Below are 18,851 nucleotides of genomic sequence, written 5' to 3' on the forward strand. Positions count from 1 at the left end.
ACTGATAAGATTTTGTACCCGACTGATAAACCATTCAAACTACAGAGCAATTTTCGAATTTGAACTGCTGGTAACCGACGTCGTTAAAATCAGGGAATTTCTACAAAATCCAGTCAGAAGGGTTAAACGCCGATATCTGCTATGGATAGTGAAGTGAAACTTCAACAATTCACAAAGACCGAGAATAACATTGAGAATGGAGGGCATGACAATCCATCGTTTAATCAGGGAGACATACGCCCTGTACTGCGTGAAGAAAAATTAACGGTGTCAATCCAGGTAAGTAAGCGCTTTGTTGGTTTCATTTTTTTTTTATCGTAGACAGTATCGACGATTTCATAGGATCAGTGTTAATTACCAAAACTTTGTGTACAAGTTATTATACTATATTTACATTTTTCAGTGTCTTAGTCCGATCGATAACAATACAAATCGATTTTGTACATACGATATACATGTACAGGCCAATACATTTAATCAAATTACTATTTTATAAAATTTAATCGTACACTTGATGAAAACTATATAACTGTAAGTAATGAGGAATCATTCTTTGAATATTAAGAGGCGATCAAATACGGTCGAGGGTGATCAAATCTATCATAAAATCCTAGGGGGCTTTTTTGGATTTATGAGGTGATCAAATACGGTCGGGGTGATTAAATCTACGTAAAGTCCTAAGGGTATTTAATCCTCCGACCGGTTTCATCACCTGATGATTCCTTATTTCTTAAATACGTACATTTTAATATCAAACATTTACAGTTCTTAAAGTTAAAATACCCGATTTAAGCCCCAAATCTTTAAAATTTGACTTATCACTTTAGGAATTTTTTATGCTTCACCAAAATTTGAATGTCTTTCGTCGCGTTACAAACTTCTCACAGAACTGGAAAGTTTTTGCGCGTGATCAAATTTTGGTCAAACAGTATAAACGTTGGGCATTCAAAAACTTAAATAAAAAAGTTTTGAAAATATTGCTCTCAAAGCGTGTCCCTCGAAAAGGAAATGAACAAATGTGTGTATTTATAGTAACATTGCAGTGTTTTTTGTATCGAAAATTTGCATCATGCTCAATATACAACTTTCCGTTAAAGTAACGAAAAAGTCACTGAATTCATCCTGAGGTTGACCAAAATTGCCCCATCTTACCTTCAAAATACAAAACCTACATTACTGAAGGGATAGCGAAAATTTTTAACAAAATTTAAAAACATTTTCAGTCATTGGCATTAATACAAATAATCTGTATAACGATTTTTATTCATTTGAACGGACGTGGCTGTTATAAAAATGAGTGAAAATAAAGATAACTACATGTGCTTTTGTAAAAGAATGTATTAAAGCTTACAATGTATTGGCTCGAACAATGTGCAATCGGCTATTTTATTTCTATCCAAACACCTAGCTGCAGAATTGTAAAGCTGTACGGGTTTTGGGGTTGACGAACCACGAACCATCTACGGTCTGTCAACCCACCAGTAGAGCTACAGTTCATTTCTGCAGCTACCAAACACCTAAACATGAAAAATTGATACGAAGATAAAGTACACATGTAATATCATATACCGTGAAAGTCCATCAAAACTCTCTCTCTCTCTCTCTCTCTCTCTCTCTCTCTCTCTCTCTCTCTCTCTCTCTCTCTCCAGGAGAACCACGAACGAGGAAGTTTCTGGCAAGGAGACACGTATTCTGTAATCTTATCAGTCCTCTCTCTTTCTTAGATACAGTCAGATCAACTGTTTACCCAAAGAGGCAACATAGCCAAGAACGAGGAAGTTTAAAAGTCTGTACACTTTATCAGTTCGTTTGTTTACATGCATAATCTAACCCCTGAATCATGCTATATCCCGTGTATCTCTCTATCTAGATCTGTGGTTAAAACGAATCTAAAATCGCAAGCACTCTAAAAACAAAATGCATTGCAGACCAGAGAGTAACATTCACACGTTTAAGGTGTTTTTGTTTCCTTTCTAAGAAAGGCGAAGAAGCGATACTACTATCCTCCTTCGCCTTCGCATCTTCGCACTCTCGCCTTCGCAACTTCGCACTCTCGCCTTCGGCTTTTTATAGTTGTGGAGCTCTCTATCGTTTAAAGACAATCTTAGCTGTATAAAATGATATCTGAGGCAGAAGACAAACTTTTAAGAATTTATTTTTTAACAGCCTGCGTAAACATTCATAGTAAGCATGATGGCCTCGCGCCTGTGTACCAATATAAGAAAACCTTGGCGAGTACGGTGCCTGCATCAAATTCTATGTAATCGACCGAGAATTGCTGAATGCAATAAAAAAGGCAAAGGCGAAAGTGCGAAGTTGCAGCGGTAAACAAAGGCAAAGGCGAAGGGGCGTTAGTAGTATCGCTCCTTCGCCTTCGCACTTTCGCCGCCACAACTTCGCGCTTCGCCGTCGCATCTTCCCACTTTCACTCCTTCGCCTTTGCAACTTGGCACTCTCGCATCTTCACCCTAAAGGCGAAAGTGCGAAGGTCGAAGTGGCCCCATCGGAACACCATATGATACTGTTTACAATTTACATGACTTGTAAAATTCTTTTGAATAACAATTGAACAATAAAACATTTTCAAATATGATTTAACAAGCGATGATTTAACCCCTTCCTCACCAAAAGAGGAAAACTTAGCAGCGTCGAATGTCAAATACATATATATTTATACATACATTATGTATATACATATACCACCCAATCGGAGGTACATGTATAATGGATGTCCGGTCAGTACCAAGCTGTTTGTGCAACAAGGGAATCAGTCATTTAACATAACTACAGAATGTCAAGGTTATTCATCTAGTGGTTTGAAAAAGAATCACGACCATTTGGCCATTTATCTTAATCTAATATAATAAACTTTAAGTGATTACTTTTTAATTAATTATGCTTCCAGAAAGTGGATCCAACAAGTCCTGTTGCCTCAAAGTATTTGGAATCAAACAAACTTAACAATGATCTGCAAGAGGGTAACAGTGATGAAGACGACGATAACGAAGATAGCGATGATGATGGCGGAGCTTGTTGCAGAGGGGTTAAACGTATGCAAGTTGCGTTATATCACGCATACGAACGTCACAAAAGGACACTCTGGAACTTAGTTTATGCTGTTCTGTTCGTTTTATACGTAGCTTATGTTGTGTATAGCGTGATGTTCCGTTTCGGAGATGAGGGGTCATGGCGGCTTGTTATCTGTTCTTCCATTGCCGCTTTGTATCTTGGGTATTGTTTGATAGAAAGCTTCTTTGGAGAAAGAGTGAAACCATCCTACTTCTGGAAAAGACTAGAAAAACCAGTACGCCAGAAAATACAGCACTGGTAAGCATTGGCTTAAGAATATTCTATACCGATGTTTATCAATCAGTTACGAGACAAGTAAATATTTTTTTCGTGTACATATCTAGGATCAGGATGATACTTTCTGTACTGCTGGCGATTGGTGCCATAGTGTACATCGTCATATACATCGCCCTGGAAACCCCAGAGAATCTTGTCTCCCTGGGAGGGCTTGCTGTCTTCATTCTTCTGTTTTACCTGTTTTCTCACAACCCTTCGAAGGTAACTTTGATCTTGCTACTTTTCAAATGATATTTTCTCCCCAAAACTTGCAAGTTTTTAAGTAACATTGATAAAATAAAGATTCATTATGTATCGCATATCTTTAATTCAAAGTTGATGAGCCAGTTTTTATGAGTGCTAATTTTTAGTTGGAAGATTATTTTAAATTACATGTATTAGGAATGTTATATTGTGCTAAATGGAATCATAATGGTTCTTAAAGTTTTAGACTGAAATTATAGGGTTGAAGGGTTGCCAAATGAAAGATGATTAGATTTACAATTTTCAACAAACTACATTAAAGTAAATGTACATTAGATGATTCTTCAGTAATTAAAAATGTTTTTTTCCCTATGATGCAGAAGTTAACAAAAATATGTTCACTCCTAACGATCTATAATGGAAGGAGTAAAGAAAATATTCGACAAAAATACATTTTCTATACATATAAGAGGAAAAAAGATATTCTACTGGTTAAGTAACACTATTTACACGGCAGGTGAAGTGGCAGCCTGTTTTTGGTGGCGTCATCATCCAGTTTTACTTTGCGTTGATAATTCTCCGATGGGACGTTGGTTACCAAGCCTTTCAGTGGCTCGGCGATAGGATCACTGAATTCCTCGCCTACACGGATAATGGGGCAAAGTTTGTATTCGGAAATTCGTTCCAAGACCATTTCTTTGCGTTTAAGGTAAATATGCTTATAAAGCCTAATTATTTCATTGACACAATTTATTCAATTAAAGACACCCTTTAAATTTATTCAATTAAAGACACCTTTTAAATTATCGGGTTAAATAAAGAACTAGGTACAGTTTCAGTCATATTTCACCCTGTTTTTTTTTTTTTAAGTTATTTTGAAAAAATATCGCAAAAATTGAAATATAACATTTATTAACACAAGAATACTCAAGAATAACACAAGAATACTCAAAAGTAAGACTTTCAAAGGGATAGTTGTGACGTCATAAACAGTGAGTGCATTTTTCCGTGTTTTTCTTTTTGATTAGAAAATTATGCACGCAGCCGTCGCCCACGGCGAAATTCACATAGTAACTTTATCATGCTATATCAAATAAAATCTATTAATTTCGTTTTGGGCGACGGCTACCGACACATTTTTCTTCTTAAAAAAATATGAGAAAAGTTGCCATTTTTCATTATTTTTGACTACATCTTAGAAATATGTCATTATTCTAGTTTGAATACAGGATACAATTGTAAAACTTGGTACTTTATACACACAGGTGTTCAAGATTGTATATAAGTATTTTTATGAGATTGAAACAACTTTTGAATTTGAGCATAAATTGAAAGAAACTGTTCCTTCTTTGAAGTTATATATTATTATCAACAAGTACATGTACATGTAATTATTTTCATATTGCAGTCATATTCACAGACACTTGTGATATTTTATGATTGCGCTCCCTTGGAGCAGAACTTTGTTGAATTCTCTGTTTGAATTTAGGTTCTCCCTGTCATCATCTTCTTCAGTAGTTTTGTGTCGGTGTGCTATTACCTGGGAATTATGCAGTTTCTCATTAGGAACCTTGCTAGATTTATCGCCGGCGTCATGGGAACGTCTCCCGCAGAATCCCTGAATGCCGCCGGTAATATTTTCGTTGGTCAGGTAGGTGCTTGTATTAATTTTGTTTGATTGGCCAAATATCCGGTTTAGTTCAGTTCACGTGCTGATTTGAATAACCAATGATTATAAATGTGTCAAATTTTTATTTATAAGTACCGTGTTATATTATCTTCCTTTTCAATATAAGGTAATTGAAAAATTCTTTGAATAAAAAAATCAAGGCAATATCAATTATACATGTACATTTATATACAGTTACTGTAATTATAGTTTATCCTGATCAGAAATCATTGCTGCTCTTTATATTCAGCTAAAATGGTAACATGCTGTCAGAATTTAATATATTACATGACTGTATGTTAATTCAAGTAAGTGTATGCATGTTTTCAATATTAAATGTGACACAGAAAATAAATATTGTTATTTCTTGAAATTGTTAAAATTTCGTGTTCTAGAGTGAGGCCCCCTTGATGATCCGACCGTTTTTAGCAAAGATGACAAAATCTGAGCTACATGCGATTTGTACAGGGGGGTTTGCTACCGTAGCGGGTAGTACGATGGGAGGATATATTGCCTATAAGGTACATGTTACAACTTGATTCAACAAAAATCCACAACAAATCTTACAGATTCTTCAACAGAAGACATACAGTAGACGGTGTAACAATTGATCTCTCGTAGAAAGTTCAGCCAAATGTGTAGAGAAATTGAGATTTTTCAGATTGAAGTGTTTGCTATGTTCTTTTCTGTGACAGGTACCCGCCAATCATCTCCTCTCCGCCTCCGTAATGTCCGCCCCCGCCGCTCTCGCTATGGCCAAATTGTTTTACCCAGAAACGAAGAAAACAAAGACCGGAAATGAAGTTTACAACATTCCATCTGGGTACCTATTAATTTATGAAACTGTATTCTCGACTTTTCTTGAAAATGTGCCTTCATACAAAAAGGGCATATATACGTAACAAAGATAAATATTTCACGAACTTGAAAAAAATAATCCAAACAGTATAAAACAATTAAAGTCCAAACATAGTAAATACAAAACTAAAAAATGTGATCTTCAAAGATTTTAATTGGATTTGTTCTTGCTTGATTCTTGCTATTTGGCTGATCCTGAAATTAAGATGTTCAATTAAAAAGACCTAATTGTGTTTTGGTAAATAAAATAAGGATGATTAAAAAATCTGCAGTTTGACTTTAATAGTTTTTAGACATAGATCTAGTGTGAGGAAGCATGAATTAAACAGATCAGGCATACTTTATACTTATTCCTTGCTACAGATAAGAGTATGATATCTTTTTACGCAGCCAGGAACGAAACATTATCGAGGCAGCTGCTCTTGGTGCATCTCAGGCGATTAAACTGGTGGCCAATGTTGCAGCTAACCTGGTTGCCTTCATTGCATTAGTTGAATTTTTAAACCAAACTCTCATTTGGTTTGGAAACAGAGCGGGGATGGAGAAACCCGATAAAGAACTTACATTTCAGGTGAAACACATCAAAAATCATTCAATTTTTACAGACAATTACAATTTTGTCTGTCGCATTCAACACTTAATTTGAAAAAAATAAAGTGCATTGAGCTTTTACTGTACCGAAATGTGTTGTTAACATGAATAAGTACAATTAAAAAACACATTTATTTGCCAAATTTCTTAAAATACCAGCAACCTCCATTTACAATTTCTTCCATTAGTTTATTTGTTCCTACGTCTTTTACCCGCTGGCTTTTCTGATGGGTGTGGACACAAAAGAAAACAACGTGTTTAAGGTGGCGGAATTAATTGGATATAAGACCTTCATCAACGAGTTCTACGCCTACGAAAAGCTGTCGGTTTATATAAACAACAGAGAGAATCTCACGTGGTACGAGAGTTTGCCTACGATAGATAACTCTACATACACCGGTAGATGGCGGTTTGACGGAGAAGACATTGTGTACAGCGATTTTAACCATACCCTAAAAAATGGCGTTCTCACAGTAATTATCAAATAAAAGTATCCATTAGCAATCATGTAAATGTGATATTTTTTGTACATACATACTAGCAACTGTAATATACCATGCCTCAAACTAAGATTCAATATGAACTGATATTTGAACTTTGTGCATTAAATTTTTCAGGACAGATCCGTCGTTATTTCAACATATGCCCTGTGTGGATTTGCAAACATAGCATCTATTGGGATCATGCTGGGTGCCCTCGGCGCTATGGCGCCCAATCAGAGATCAGCACTAGCACAAGTTGTAGTTAGGGCCATGATTGCGGGGACTGTGGCGTGTTTCATGACGGCCTGTATTGCAGGTATATATAAATAGTCAGTTCAGGCATGTATTTAAGCATTGAATGCTGATTTTTGGATGTCGTTGGACCTATAACACACCAGGCCGTGCACACAAATTGAATAACGCGCGGTATGATACGTTCTTCCTATTGTTTTTTAGGTTTGCTCTACGTTCCAGGAGGATAACATGGTTTTTGGAGCGTTTATCTCCGTGGTTCAAAGAATCTGCATCAGCCATGATTTTCCACACTTACTGCAATTCTTATTGTTTGAACAAAGCACCTGCTACTAGAATTCGTGATGTTCATTATTCCTAGATGATGCTTTAGATCATAGACAAAAAACACCAAAATGTTTATTCCCATTTATTTATTTGTTCAGTGGACCCAAATAATGTTTGCCACAAAGTAACACAAAAACATAGATGTTTACAGTGTACACAAGGTTTTCCTGGAAATTATTTTCTGATATAAAATTTCTCTTTGTGTTCACTTTAAATTTGGTAAATAATAAAAGTTTCGCCAGTTAAAGGGTGCAATCCGGCATTCAATATTGGAATGAGCGCTGCCATAATTTACATTGCAAAAGTTTTTTATATTATGATAATTGAATATAGATAACGGGGTATCTGATTAGTCACACAATTCCATTGATATCTGCATTAAACGAATTTTAAATACAAGGAATGTTGTTTTTTTTTACTCTGGACACACCCCCCCCCTTTTCTAATTTTGGCAATACAAACGCAGTCACCTGTGAATTATTTTTAATTATTACATTTCGGCGCTACTGTGAATTTAACTTGACATTTCTGCAACAAAAGTGCAACTTACAAATAAATCGCCTTTTTCTCTTTCATTTTTAACCGGGTTTTCCCAAGGAAAAATCCGGTTATTGTAATTGTGAAAATGGCGGGTGGGCGGCTGCCAAAAGGGTACCCTTATTGTAGGGATAACTTCTCCTTCAGTTTTCAAGATAGGAAGCTGTTCTTTTGTATATCAATTATACACACAGTCAAACCTCATTATCTCGAACTAGATGGGACTGATTAAAAACCGAGAGATATCCGAGTATTCGAGATATCATGGGTAAATCACTTAAAATTTAAGTGGTTGGGACTTACAAATCACTTCGACATATCCATTGTATTCGAGATATCGGTGTTCGAGATACCGAAGTTCAACTGTATATCAGAAGTACGCATATTTTGCTAAAAAATTGATTTCTGATAATTCATGAAAAAACTACCAGGTGTTGAATTTAGTTATTTTTCTCTTGTTTTAATTGAAATGTACCATGGTACCAAATATAATTATATACATAAACATTTTTTTCTAATTAAAAGTTTTCAAATAACTTCATCTAATTTTCAAGGGGACCTTTTTGCACAAAAAAAACCCTTCCGCTGTTCTGACATAAAAGATTTAACATGCATTAAATTTAAAAATCCTCGGACTTGCCACAGAGTTCCACATAGCTATCGTTACCATATGGAATATTGCTTGTTTCAGATGTTTCGTATGTGTTACGTTCTAATCGACAATAATAATTTACGTACTTTTAATTTTTTTATCTAAACAATAAAACGATTAAAAGATAAATGTAAATATAAAGAATAAATTTTTTTGAAATTCTTCGGTGCTCCATTCGGGTTTTTAAAGTAGCTACATGTAGATAAGGGGTGCTATGAGTTTTCTGCAATTCTAGCTACCTTCATTACAGCATGAAGTACCAAAGTATGAATGAATGCACCTTCGTATCAAATGATGTTAATCGGGGACCGTTTGATGACGAGGATTTTTATACAATAGACTGACCTCATGAATTCTACGAATGCAAAATAAAAATGACCGTGATTTGATTTCAAGTCCTTTTCTTTATTTGTTGACTGGAGTTACTTACCTTGTGTTACATGTAAATTTATCGTTTAATTACAAACTTCTATGACGTCACCCATTGTATTTAGTCAACGTATATATTTTAAAACTATTCAATCAGTAGTTGTTGGGTAGATAAATATCTGACTGTCATACATTTGGATATTAGAATATCCAACTGTGCATAAAACAAATAAAAAAGAACAGAATGTTGAAACATGTATTTCCAATCACAAAATTATCATGAAATTACTAGAACCTTGTCATCACAATGATCACCACATATATCTAATAAAACTACTGTCACAAGAAAGGAATTTCAACGGAAATATCTCCTTTTTTTAATTTCAATAGATTTTGAATCACACACATCACTTTCCTCAGCACTTTCAGAGTTTCTCTTTAAACCCTGAACCACATCACTCGCTTCTTGTAGCTGAATATGTACTTGTGCGCTAAGATTCTCGGACTGCCTCTGAGCGATGACTGGTCTTCTCGCAAATAAGCTGTTCCGGGAGTTCAGCAGAATACATCCTGGTAGCAGCTGTTGTCCTTAAGGAATATTTTGTTAAGGGTCCATCTAAACCTGCTTTCGCGCACAAATGTTTCACTACTTTTGACATGGTGTTGATCCCTACACGGATATATCACAATACCGTTCATCTTCTGACGATTTGGCTCTTGTGCGTAAATGCAAAGCGTTGGTTTTTCCGTTCTCTGGTCTGTGTGAAAGCAAAATATATAAGTTATACTACATTTTTCACAAAATATTACAAAAATCATAACATGTAACTTGAGAAGTAAAATCAAATTTACAATTAAAATTACCTCAAAGAAATGTATTTCTTGAACACTAAAACAACACATCTGTCTGGTCTCTCCAGCTTTTGATATGCCTTAATTTGTTTTCTTTACAGCTTGCTATGATGAATTCCACCTGAATTACATTTCAAAACATCCTCTGTATATTTCAGGAATTCCCGTCCAGAATCTTTCTATTTGCCAAGTTTCAGTAGCGAATTTTCTCCATATCGCAGATTATGATGATCAGCCCAGCCCCTCCACGCAGAGCAAATTTAAGTCCAATCAAAAACGATAATTAAAAGTGTCACTCAGTTTGTCTGGTGTATCGGTGCCAAGTATACCCTTTTCCCATATAGCATCTTCATCAGCCGCTGTTATAACCTCTGATTGTCTTCTCTCAATTCCAATACCAGACAAGGCTAAATCTTTCATTTTTTTCTCCAACATTTTTCTCATCCCTTCAAATTCTGTATCATCCATCAGTGTCACATAGGTTTCATTTTCACGGAAGTAATGTTGCATTGCTATAATAATGAAAATTTTATAAAGGGTGTTGCCACGTTGAATTTTTCGAATGTCATTTCTGTTTCCGTAATATTGTCCTGCCGATTTTCCAGCCACGAGTTGAATAGATTTATAACCCATCTAGATTTTGATTCTTTTTTAAAGCGCCAAGCATAGCTCAGCGCTTTATTGTCGTTAGATATTCAACTTCCGGTGCATCGAATAACCGCCTCCTATGAACAGAAGTTTATATCATTTAAACTGGTTAGGGAACCAGTTTCAGGAGTTTATGCACATTACTGCACGGGCTATTGTGAATCCAATGTACGGGCTATTGTGAATTTAATGTACTGGGCTCACATACATCATTGCAGGGGCTGTTACGCAATGATGAGGAAATATAGTGCGTATACAGAAGTTGAAATTTTATATACATGTACATATATCTGTTATATACATACAGAAGCTGTGTTAGCGCTTTTCAGTACTATCAATACTTTGATTTCTTGCGCTTCTTGATTTGGAAATATTTTTACGCTCAACATCTGAAATAGGTTCTGTAAAACGTTGACTCTCCCCCCCCCCCCCCCCCTCTTTTCGTCGCTTTTCACAATATCAGGAATGTTGTCCGGCTGGGCCTCCATAAGAACCCTATCAGATTTCTATAGCAAATCATCATCTGATCTATCACTAAAAATGTCCAAATTTATGTTAAAATTCTGCATTTTTCTTTTTCCTTTCAATTCAAGAATATTATTTAAAATGGTATCTGTGTCTTCCCCCGAACTCTGGCTTTTGTTGTTACTTACTGGAATAATAAATTATTATAATTTTAGATACTCATTTTTTATCCCCAAACTGCAAATTTTTCGCTTATTCGACATTTATACACTTTAATGAGTTTATTTATCATTATATCTTTCATTATCAAAAAATTTCCTGTTAATTTGAGTGACCTTTTTCCAGGTGTGTTATTCCTGTTATTCCACCTTAAAAATATTTCTTCATCCGAATCCATGTTTGTACAGTACAACAGCAGTGTTCAAAATGAGATGAGTAGCTGTTTCCCAAGTTAATAAAAGGTGTGTTTGTTGGATATTGTGATATGGTACTGTTAGATATATGAATGGGCTAAATGATACTGTATTACAGCACAGTTGGATATATGAATGGGTTAATGCTTTTTTGAGGTCTAATGGGGGGGGGGGGGGTCGGCCCTCGGAGGGAATGTTTTTTCTAGACTATTCAACACCATGTTTATGTTGGTAAACTTATTCAAGCTATATTATAGCTAAATATGGAGAATGTACTGGACCTGACCAAATGACTTGGTACACACCAAGTATAAGCTTCATGGTTCAGTGACCATACATTGTGTTCATAATGATTAAACCAGTTATTGACAATAATTGGTTTAATCATTGTTAGACCTGCAAAGCAAGTCTCCACTACATAACATTTGTAAGAATATGAATAGAACAACTGCTAAAAAACCAAATTTTTAAATTCTCTTGATAACATTGTCACTTTCAATCATTTTCAATAATTAGATAGACAAGGTTATGTCTCTTCAATCCATGCTAATAATAATTTTGTTTATGCAAGATGAAATGGTCAGCCTAAATATATTGCTGCATTTAGTCTCACCCTTGGTAGAATCTACAGTCAGTATGGATGATGTAGCTATGGATCGTGTTCTCTCACTTTCTACACATTGGGTTTTTCAAATTCAATCGCTAATATCAAATATACTTCTTAGTTTCTGGCTTAGATCCAATTGAAAATGCATCTTGTACTACATTTGGCTTGCTTTCTTCATGATTAGAAGGCTGAGTTTGTGATTTATTGTTTAGTTGGAATTCTTCTCACTTTCAAAACTCACCTGTCTAATACAGGTAACTTGTCCCAGGGCACAAATTATCACCAATCCAGGGTGGACTGAACCAACTACATTTAACTCATCATACTTACCTTGATTTGATAAAATATAACTGAATTGTAATAAATAGATTGAAATATAAAGAAATGATTTCTCGTGTGAAACATGTACTAAGTATGTTGTTAAACTTTTTACTGGTGCCGAGCGAAACGAGGCACCAGTAAAAAGTTCATTCCAACTAAGAATTCCAACTAAACAATAAATCACAAATTTTGAATAGCTTAATAAAGCTACATAGCCTTTACAAGTTATATAGCTAAATCAAGAGATTGTACTGGACCTTTTGGTATCAAGAAAAATCTATTGTTCGAGGTGTGAAACATGTACTGACTCCTTATTTATCCATTACCTATAATGAACGTAGCATCATTTTTTGAAAGTGAAAGTGCTACTGACTTATATCCGAAATCTTAACAAGCAAAATAAAATGACAACCCACAAACAAAATAATCCGCCAATCTTCAAAATATGTATTGGGGGGGGGGGATTAAGAGTATTACCTAAAACTTATTTTTTCAATATTTCCTCACCCCCTTGATGCTACGTGCCTGACTACAAATGAATCCCTGTAAACTCCATAAATAGCAAACACTCCAAATAATTCAGTATTCGGAGTTCAACATTAGTCCGCGCATGTCCTGCTACCAATAAGTAACGAGCAAACACGAAATAATTCATTAAAATTCGACCTTAAGACAACGTACACATGATCTATCATATTAATTTGTATAACAGACTAAGCACTGCTGAGTCATTCGTTTGAGTAAGTCCACGGAATGCGTATATTTACATTATTTTCTAGGTTTGGTTGGTAGATGTACCTGTATGGATCGGAACTTTAAAGAAATATGGATTAAATGTATCTAATATATGTATATTAGTATAAGACATCCCAAACTGTGTAATAATTGTACAATGTAGAGCGCCATGTAGTTATTATAATAATTTAATATCTTGTCTTTTGATTCACATTGAATTTAAAGCCTCTCTAACCGATGCCTTTGTAGACTTCCTTTGTGCCAGTAATGTTGATTATCTGTGCCAAAATTGACCATACACAATATATTTACAATGAAACAATACACAATGATATGTAAGACTAAGTCAGTAGGTGTTATGTAGGTCACCTGAGCTGACAAATGGCGTTTCCTTTCAATACGGTATGTATCGTTGACGTTTTGATTAATTTTCTCCAAAAATCTGTGCTGAGCGGGCACGTAGCATTGGGGTGTCCCACCCCTTTTTTCTTGCAGCAAACATTTTACTGTTTACATATAGAAAATTGAATTACTATGAAGTTCCCTCTCCCCCTTTGATAGCATGTAAAAAACTGAAGTGAAATTAAGGAAAGCATACATATAATTGAAGTTTATATAGATAAACAATACCCCACCCCACCAAACGGATTAGGATTTGCGAAATTGCTTTTTTGGATCATGAATTTTTGGATGAGTCCAGCCCCTTCAACTCTTTCAAAAGCGAAGCTACGATGCGCGCATGAAAGAAAGCCGCCACAAGAATGGAGTTTTATCTCTGAAAGACCTTTGAGATCGATATTGCTGAAGAAAACAGAACATTCTTGAACTCAATTAGAGACAATCCTAAGGTAAACATAGTGTTCTTTCTGATATATTTCATTTTGTCAAATAAAATATACAACATGACTTCTCTAGTCATGTTGTATATTTTATTTGATAAAATGAAATATATCAGAAAAAAAACAATAGCTTAACTATAGGCGCAGGGTTTGAAAATCGTAGTTCCTGATGAGAAAATGTTTGGAGGGTATTCTTCAAACTACGCGTTAGATATGCGTGTTAATGCCAACAGAGATTTTACTCTAGATATTATACAAAGTTGGTTGAGACTGTGAGGCCAGGTAGAAGAGTGATTGACCCCGGGGTAGGCCCATTGTCAGCGACAAACTTCGTGACACAGGCGATCGAATTTCTCGACCAAGTAAAGGTTGCTTTAATCTTGCAATAGCGTAGGTTAAGGAATAGAATATAAGTGCACCAATAGTTCTTTTATTCCGAATATGAAATGGAATATAGGATAGGTATTAACAGAGGTCTTGAAAAATAACCGAGTGGCGTTATATGTAAAAAACACTAAATTAAAACTGTTTCTTACGCCTCATTCGATAGTCTTAACTTTTGATGCATTGTGTGACATCCAAGACGAGCCTCTTTCTATAAAATTTAACCAGCCTCTAGCCTGGTCTGAGAGGACCAGACTCTATAACATGGTTTGAACTTCTGGATGAGATTCTCTGTGTTCGTTTGACCGTTTTCGGGCTAATAACTCCATTTTAGATTGGCTATACTGTATGTCATCTAACAACATTGGATGTTGGTAGCCAAAATAGCGATACAGCAACTTAAAGTAACCTTTCTGAACTATCCTTAACCTTGCGGCGTAGATAATAGGATCACATAGTGAGTTCACCACGACTAGAATGTATAAATATCTGTTAGCACGGAAAAGTGCTACATAGACTTCGTTTCTGCTGTTCATAGCATTTAGCTGAATAAGAACACTGATTTGGAACACAAGATTTGGAAACCAACAGACGACAAAGGTTCCTACGATGAGAGCAGAGGTTCTGAGGGCCTTTGTATTGTGTAAGCCGTCTTTGTGAACAGTCGTTGACTCTGTACTGACCTTCCGAACAACACAAAATATTCTGGTGTAAATAACAATCATAGCGGTGGAGCAAATAGCAGCTGTAAAAATCACGAAGTATTCCGAATGAAAGTCCGAATAATTTGTAGTTTCGCAGAAATTCAAGTACTTTAAATCTTCAGATTTTTGAAAGCCTCCAAAAAAGGAAGAAAATCCCCATATAAATCCAACTGTCCACAGAAAAGCTATCATAAAATTGGTCCTCCTTCTATTTAAAAGATGAACATATCGATAAGGCATCAGAATGGCTATGAAATGATCTACAGCCATTGCTAAAAGGTTAAATAGAGACATCAAGTTCGCCATATTGTTGAAAGACACAACACAGACCTGAATACAGGCCGACAACAAACGAGACTGAGGGTCTGGGTCCAGAGAAAAGGACGGATTGTTAAACCGGCTGTTAATGACGTGCATAAACACACTGAGTGAGACCAGGATGTCGGAGGCTGCCAGACTTATGATCACTTTTGTGTGAGACGTTTTGGCGATCTGAGAGGTGGCCATGATGGAGACAATGTTCAACAAGAGCGCCAAGACGCACAACACAAACGTTACGATTATTTCTGGTCGCTTCAAGTTGTCATTTTCTTGTTCACCATCAAACGCATGCATAAAGGAAGAGTTGAATTGATGAGATCGGTTATATATGGATAGGTTTCTACACAGTAGGACCACATATCTGAAGTTACTTCCATTATACGCAACTCGACCCTCTTCACACAACAAGTCCAATAGACCATCCATGATTTCTATTTAATTTTCCTTCATCAGCTAAGTCCGGACTTCAAGTTAAAGGTTATCAAGTTGGACTTTCCCATTGTCCCTGAAAATCAAACAAAATATAGTTAAGTTTCCAACAGAATGACCAATTTTTTCCGAGTTTTCATGAGCAGTCCAGCTCACCAAAGTGTAATTCTCTGGTTGATTGAAAGTTTTAAAAGTGAAAAAAAAAAACGAACCAAAGTTTTCATTGACATGGGTCCTGGCAACATGCACTTTAATTTGGATACAACTGAATTCTTGATACATTGGTATTGTACAGTGTTATCTCCCCGATTTGGCTTAATGCTTTATTAGCGTCCGGATATATAAAACAGGTCAACCCGCAGACAGGGGCCCGACTACAACAAACACACACATACATACACTAATCTAAAATAAATAAACTCCCATTTGGAGAGGTCAAATTTCTGATTTAAAACTGCTTGTTGAAGGTCAATATTTCTTCAGGATGGCACTTATATGATACATATGTACAAATGACAAAATTGTATTTTGTTAAAGTACTGGAATGTAGACGTTAATATTCTCTCTCTCTCTCTTTCTCTCTCTCTCTCTCTCTCTCTCTCTCTCTCTCTCTCTCTCTCTCTCTCTCTCTGTTAAAATGTGTTATATATTATTAAAGTATACTTTTCTCGCCATGTTGATCCAAATAGCCTAAGACAGGTGTGTTGCTGAAGAGATTTTAGCAAATAATTGTGAATTGAAAATATTTACACGTTTATCAAATTAAATTTATTAAAGTCCCTAGCTATGTCGCATTTTTAATACTGACAAGCAGTGGTTTTGAAGTATACTGTATATCAATTGTTCACAGAAACAATGCAAATTTCACCCAAAACAAGCGTCTACATATAAGGAATGAATTCAATATTTATTTGTTTTATACGATATAAAATGGTTTGAGGCAGTTTACGCTTTATAAACCATTTTATATCGTATAAACTAATAAATATTTAATTCATTGCTTATAATTTAATTTTTTTTTCTCCTCATTGTAGATAAAAACGGTCATTTGACCTTTAAAATGACGTAAAATTGTACAAAATTCAAACGTAACGTCAGACGTATTGATACGTTTTTGGCGTAAGTCTTACTATGACGTAGGCAACATTCTTTATACGATATAAAATAATTTTTTAGCCAATCAGAAAGCGCGTTACAACCAGAATTAAGTTATAAAGTGAGAAGATTCTTTGTTATCGAAATGCAACAGCCGGGGTCGCTTGTCGCCCGGGGTTATGCAACATTTTCTATGTCGTTTATTCATCACCAATATAAATTCAAGTGTGAAATTTGCGTTTTGATGATTTTATCACGTTGTCTTCACCCCAACCCCTCACCCATGACTCTTTTCCCATTTAGTATTATTGAAATGAGAATTACAATGAACTGTAATGTTTGAAGTTTCCGTGTTTAAATATTGTATGTAAAATTATTGAAGGATTGAATCGCGAATTATAATAGAGTAGTCTACAGCAGTGAGAGATTGCCAGTATCTTACCTCATATATAACAGACATTATCCTCGCCATTGAACAGCCAGGTGACAGTAATGTAAAAATGTGTGTCAACCTTTTTTAGACGCTAGAGTTAATTTTTTAAAGATGGCTATCGTGGATAGGTATTACATATGTCTTATGTTGCATGAACACTAAGTTACAACTTTATGAGAACTTGCACCGCTGACACATTTGATGACTTAACAGAGGACTGAATGTAACAATACAGATAAAGGCAAATGAATTTACGCACTAGTATAATTAAGCCTTCTATGCCTATATAGCTGATAGTTGAACTTACCTGTAATTTGTAGGTGGCCCCTCAGCTGGATAAGGTTAGGTCTGTTTGCTGATTATCCCAGGAAGTTTTGCCTTCTTCCACATGCTTCACTAGTCACACATATGATAGAGTTGGTCGTAGTTTCACAAATATTCGGTGACAATGTGTACAGACCGGCGGCCTTTCACCGGGCGCGGATCTCCGTCAGTAAACAGTCGGCGTGCGGATCTCGAGTCATCGGTCAAAAATTCTGCTTTCATATAACCTCGGATGACCTTTGTTTATTGCAGTTTTATTTTGCGAAGTGGCGTTTATATACTAGAAAAAACCACAGGAAAGACGGCACGTCAGATACAAATATAAAGATAACAACCTAGATATTACGTAGTAAATTGAATAATTGTGTTCTGTAACTGTTGATGACTGGGCTGTTATAAGTATCATTAAAAAAAGAAAGAAGCAAAGCAAACCAAGTATAGATCCTATCACAAAGCCTCGAAGAGGAACACTGAATGCCTCTCGTAATCGAATAAGATTCACAGAAGGCATATTCCCTCCATTACGTTGTATTTTAAGATTTTGAAATGCCGATAATTTCACCAGCTCGTGTTAAACTATCTGTCATTATCATATGCATGTTCTTATGCGTTCATTAGTTATTCAAATGACATATGCCATTAAAAAAATTATAATGTACAGAGATGTATTATGCCCAACAATAACACAATATATCTAACTCCAAATGGAGTTGTAAACACTTTTCGTGAATTGCGATTATAGTTGTAAATGCTATCAGGGAAATTGAGGCGGACAAAGTTATTGTTTACAACAATTATCCTTGAAGATTAATTATATAAAAAATCTTCCATGCCACATATACTTTGATTATCCCTTCTATCCCTTCTATAATGTACGTAACAGCATCAACACTTTGCCTGTCTAATTGAAAAGTCGATTCACATCAAGAAGCGCCGTGTTGGAGTTTTATCAGCATAGTTAGTTTTATTGGGATAAAGCAAGTGTCCCCAAAAAA

General features: G+C 35.5%; 2 protein-coding genes across 5 annotated transcripts; one reads left to right on the plus strand and one right to left on the minus strand.

Moving 5' to 3' along the window:
* The first annotated feature begins 32 nt into the window (after window positions 1–32).
* On the plus strand, window positions 33–8,127 carry LOC128163068 (solute carrier family 28 member 3-like). The gene is made up of 11 exons (XM_052826530.1): window positions 33–279; window positions 2,906–3,327; window positions 3,414–3,567; window positions 4,067–4,258; window positions 5,039–5,200; window positions 5,614–5,739; window positions 5,914–6,041; window positions 6,467–6,647; window positions 6,856–7,140; window positions 7,285–7,465; window positions 7,606–8,127. Exons 1-11 carry the CDS (start codon window positions 142–144, stop codon window positions 7,629–7,631), a joined length of 1,995 nt encoding a protein of 664 aa, XP_052682490.1. The 5' UTR covers window positions 33–141; the 3' UTR covers window positions 7,632–8,127.
* Window positions 8,128–14,580: 6,453 nt separating this feature from the next.
* Window positions 14,581–18,348, minus strand: LOC128163203 (adenosine receptor A2b-like). Of its 4 annotated transcripts, XM_052826733.1 has the most exons (3): window positions 18,289–18,348; window positions 17,840–18,136; window positions 14,581–16,080 (listed from the first exon to the last, which is right to left on the minus strand). In XM_052826733.1, exon 3 carries the CDS (start codon window positions 15,999–16,001, stop codon window positions 14,808–14,810), a length of 1,194 nt encoding a protein of 397 aa, XP_052682693.1. In that variant the 5' UTR covers window positions 16,002–16,080; window positions 17,840–18,136; window positions 18,289–18,348; the 3' UTR covers window positions 14,581–14,807. The 4 variants fall into 4 exon arrangements, with proteins under 4 accessions (XP_052682693.1, XP_052682691.1, XP_052682695.1 ...); XM_052826731.1 differs by lacking the exon at window positions 18,289–18,348 and having other exon boundaries at window positions 17,840–18,253; XM_052826735.1 differs by lacking the exons at window positions 17,840–18,136; window positions 18,289–18,348 and adding an exon at window positions 17,542–17,780.
* Window positions 18,349–18,851: the final 503 nt, after the last annotated feature.

The sequence above is a fragment of the Crassostrea angulata genome, chromosome 9 (genome assembly GCF_025612915.1).
Source record: "Crassostrea angulata isolate pt1a10 chromosome 9, ASM2561291v2, whole genome shotgun sequence".
In the NCBI taxonomy this organism is placed as follows: domain Eukaryota; kingdom Metazoa; phylum Mollusca; class Bivalvia; order Ostreida; family Ostreidae; genus Magallana; species Magallana angulata.

Excerpts from the sequence above, each read along its gene's own strand:
- LOC128163068 (XM_052826530.1), top strand. The coding sequence starts at position 142 with ATGGATAGTGAAGTGAAACTTCAACAATTCACAAAGACCGAGAATAAC. Across the intron at positions 280-2,905 it reads AATTAACGGTGTCAATCCAG|AAAGTGGATCCAACAAGTCC; the intron begins GTAAGTAAGCGC and ends TTATGCTTCCAG. Across the intron at positions 3,568-4,066 it reads TTTCTCACAACCCTTCGAAG|GTGAAGTGGCAGCCTGTTTT; the intron begins GTAACTTTGATC and ends TTTACACGGCAG.
- LOC128163203 (XM_052826733.1), bottom strand. The coding sequence starts at position 16,001 with ATGGATGGTCTATTGGACTTGTTGTGTGAAGAGGGTCGAGTTGCGTAT.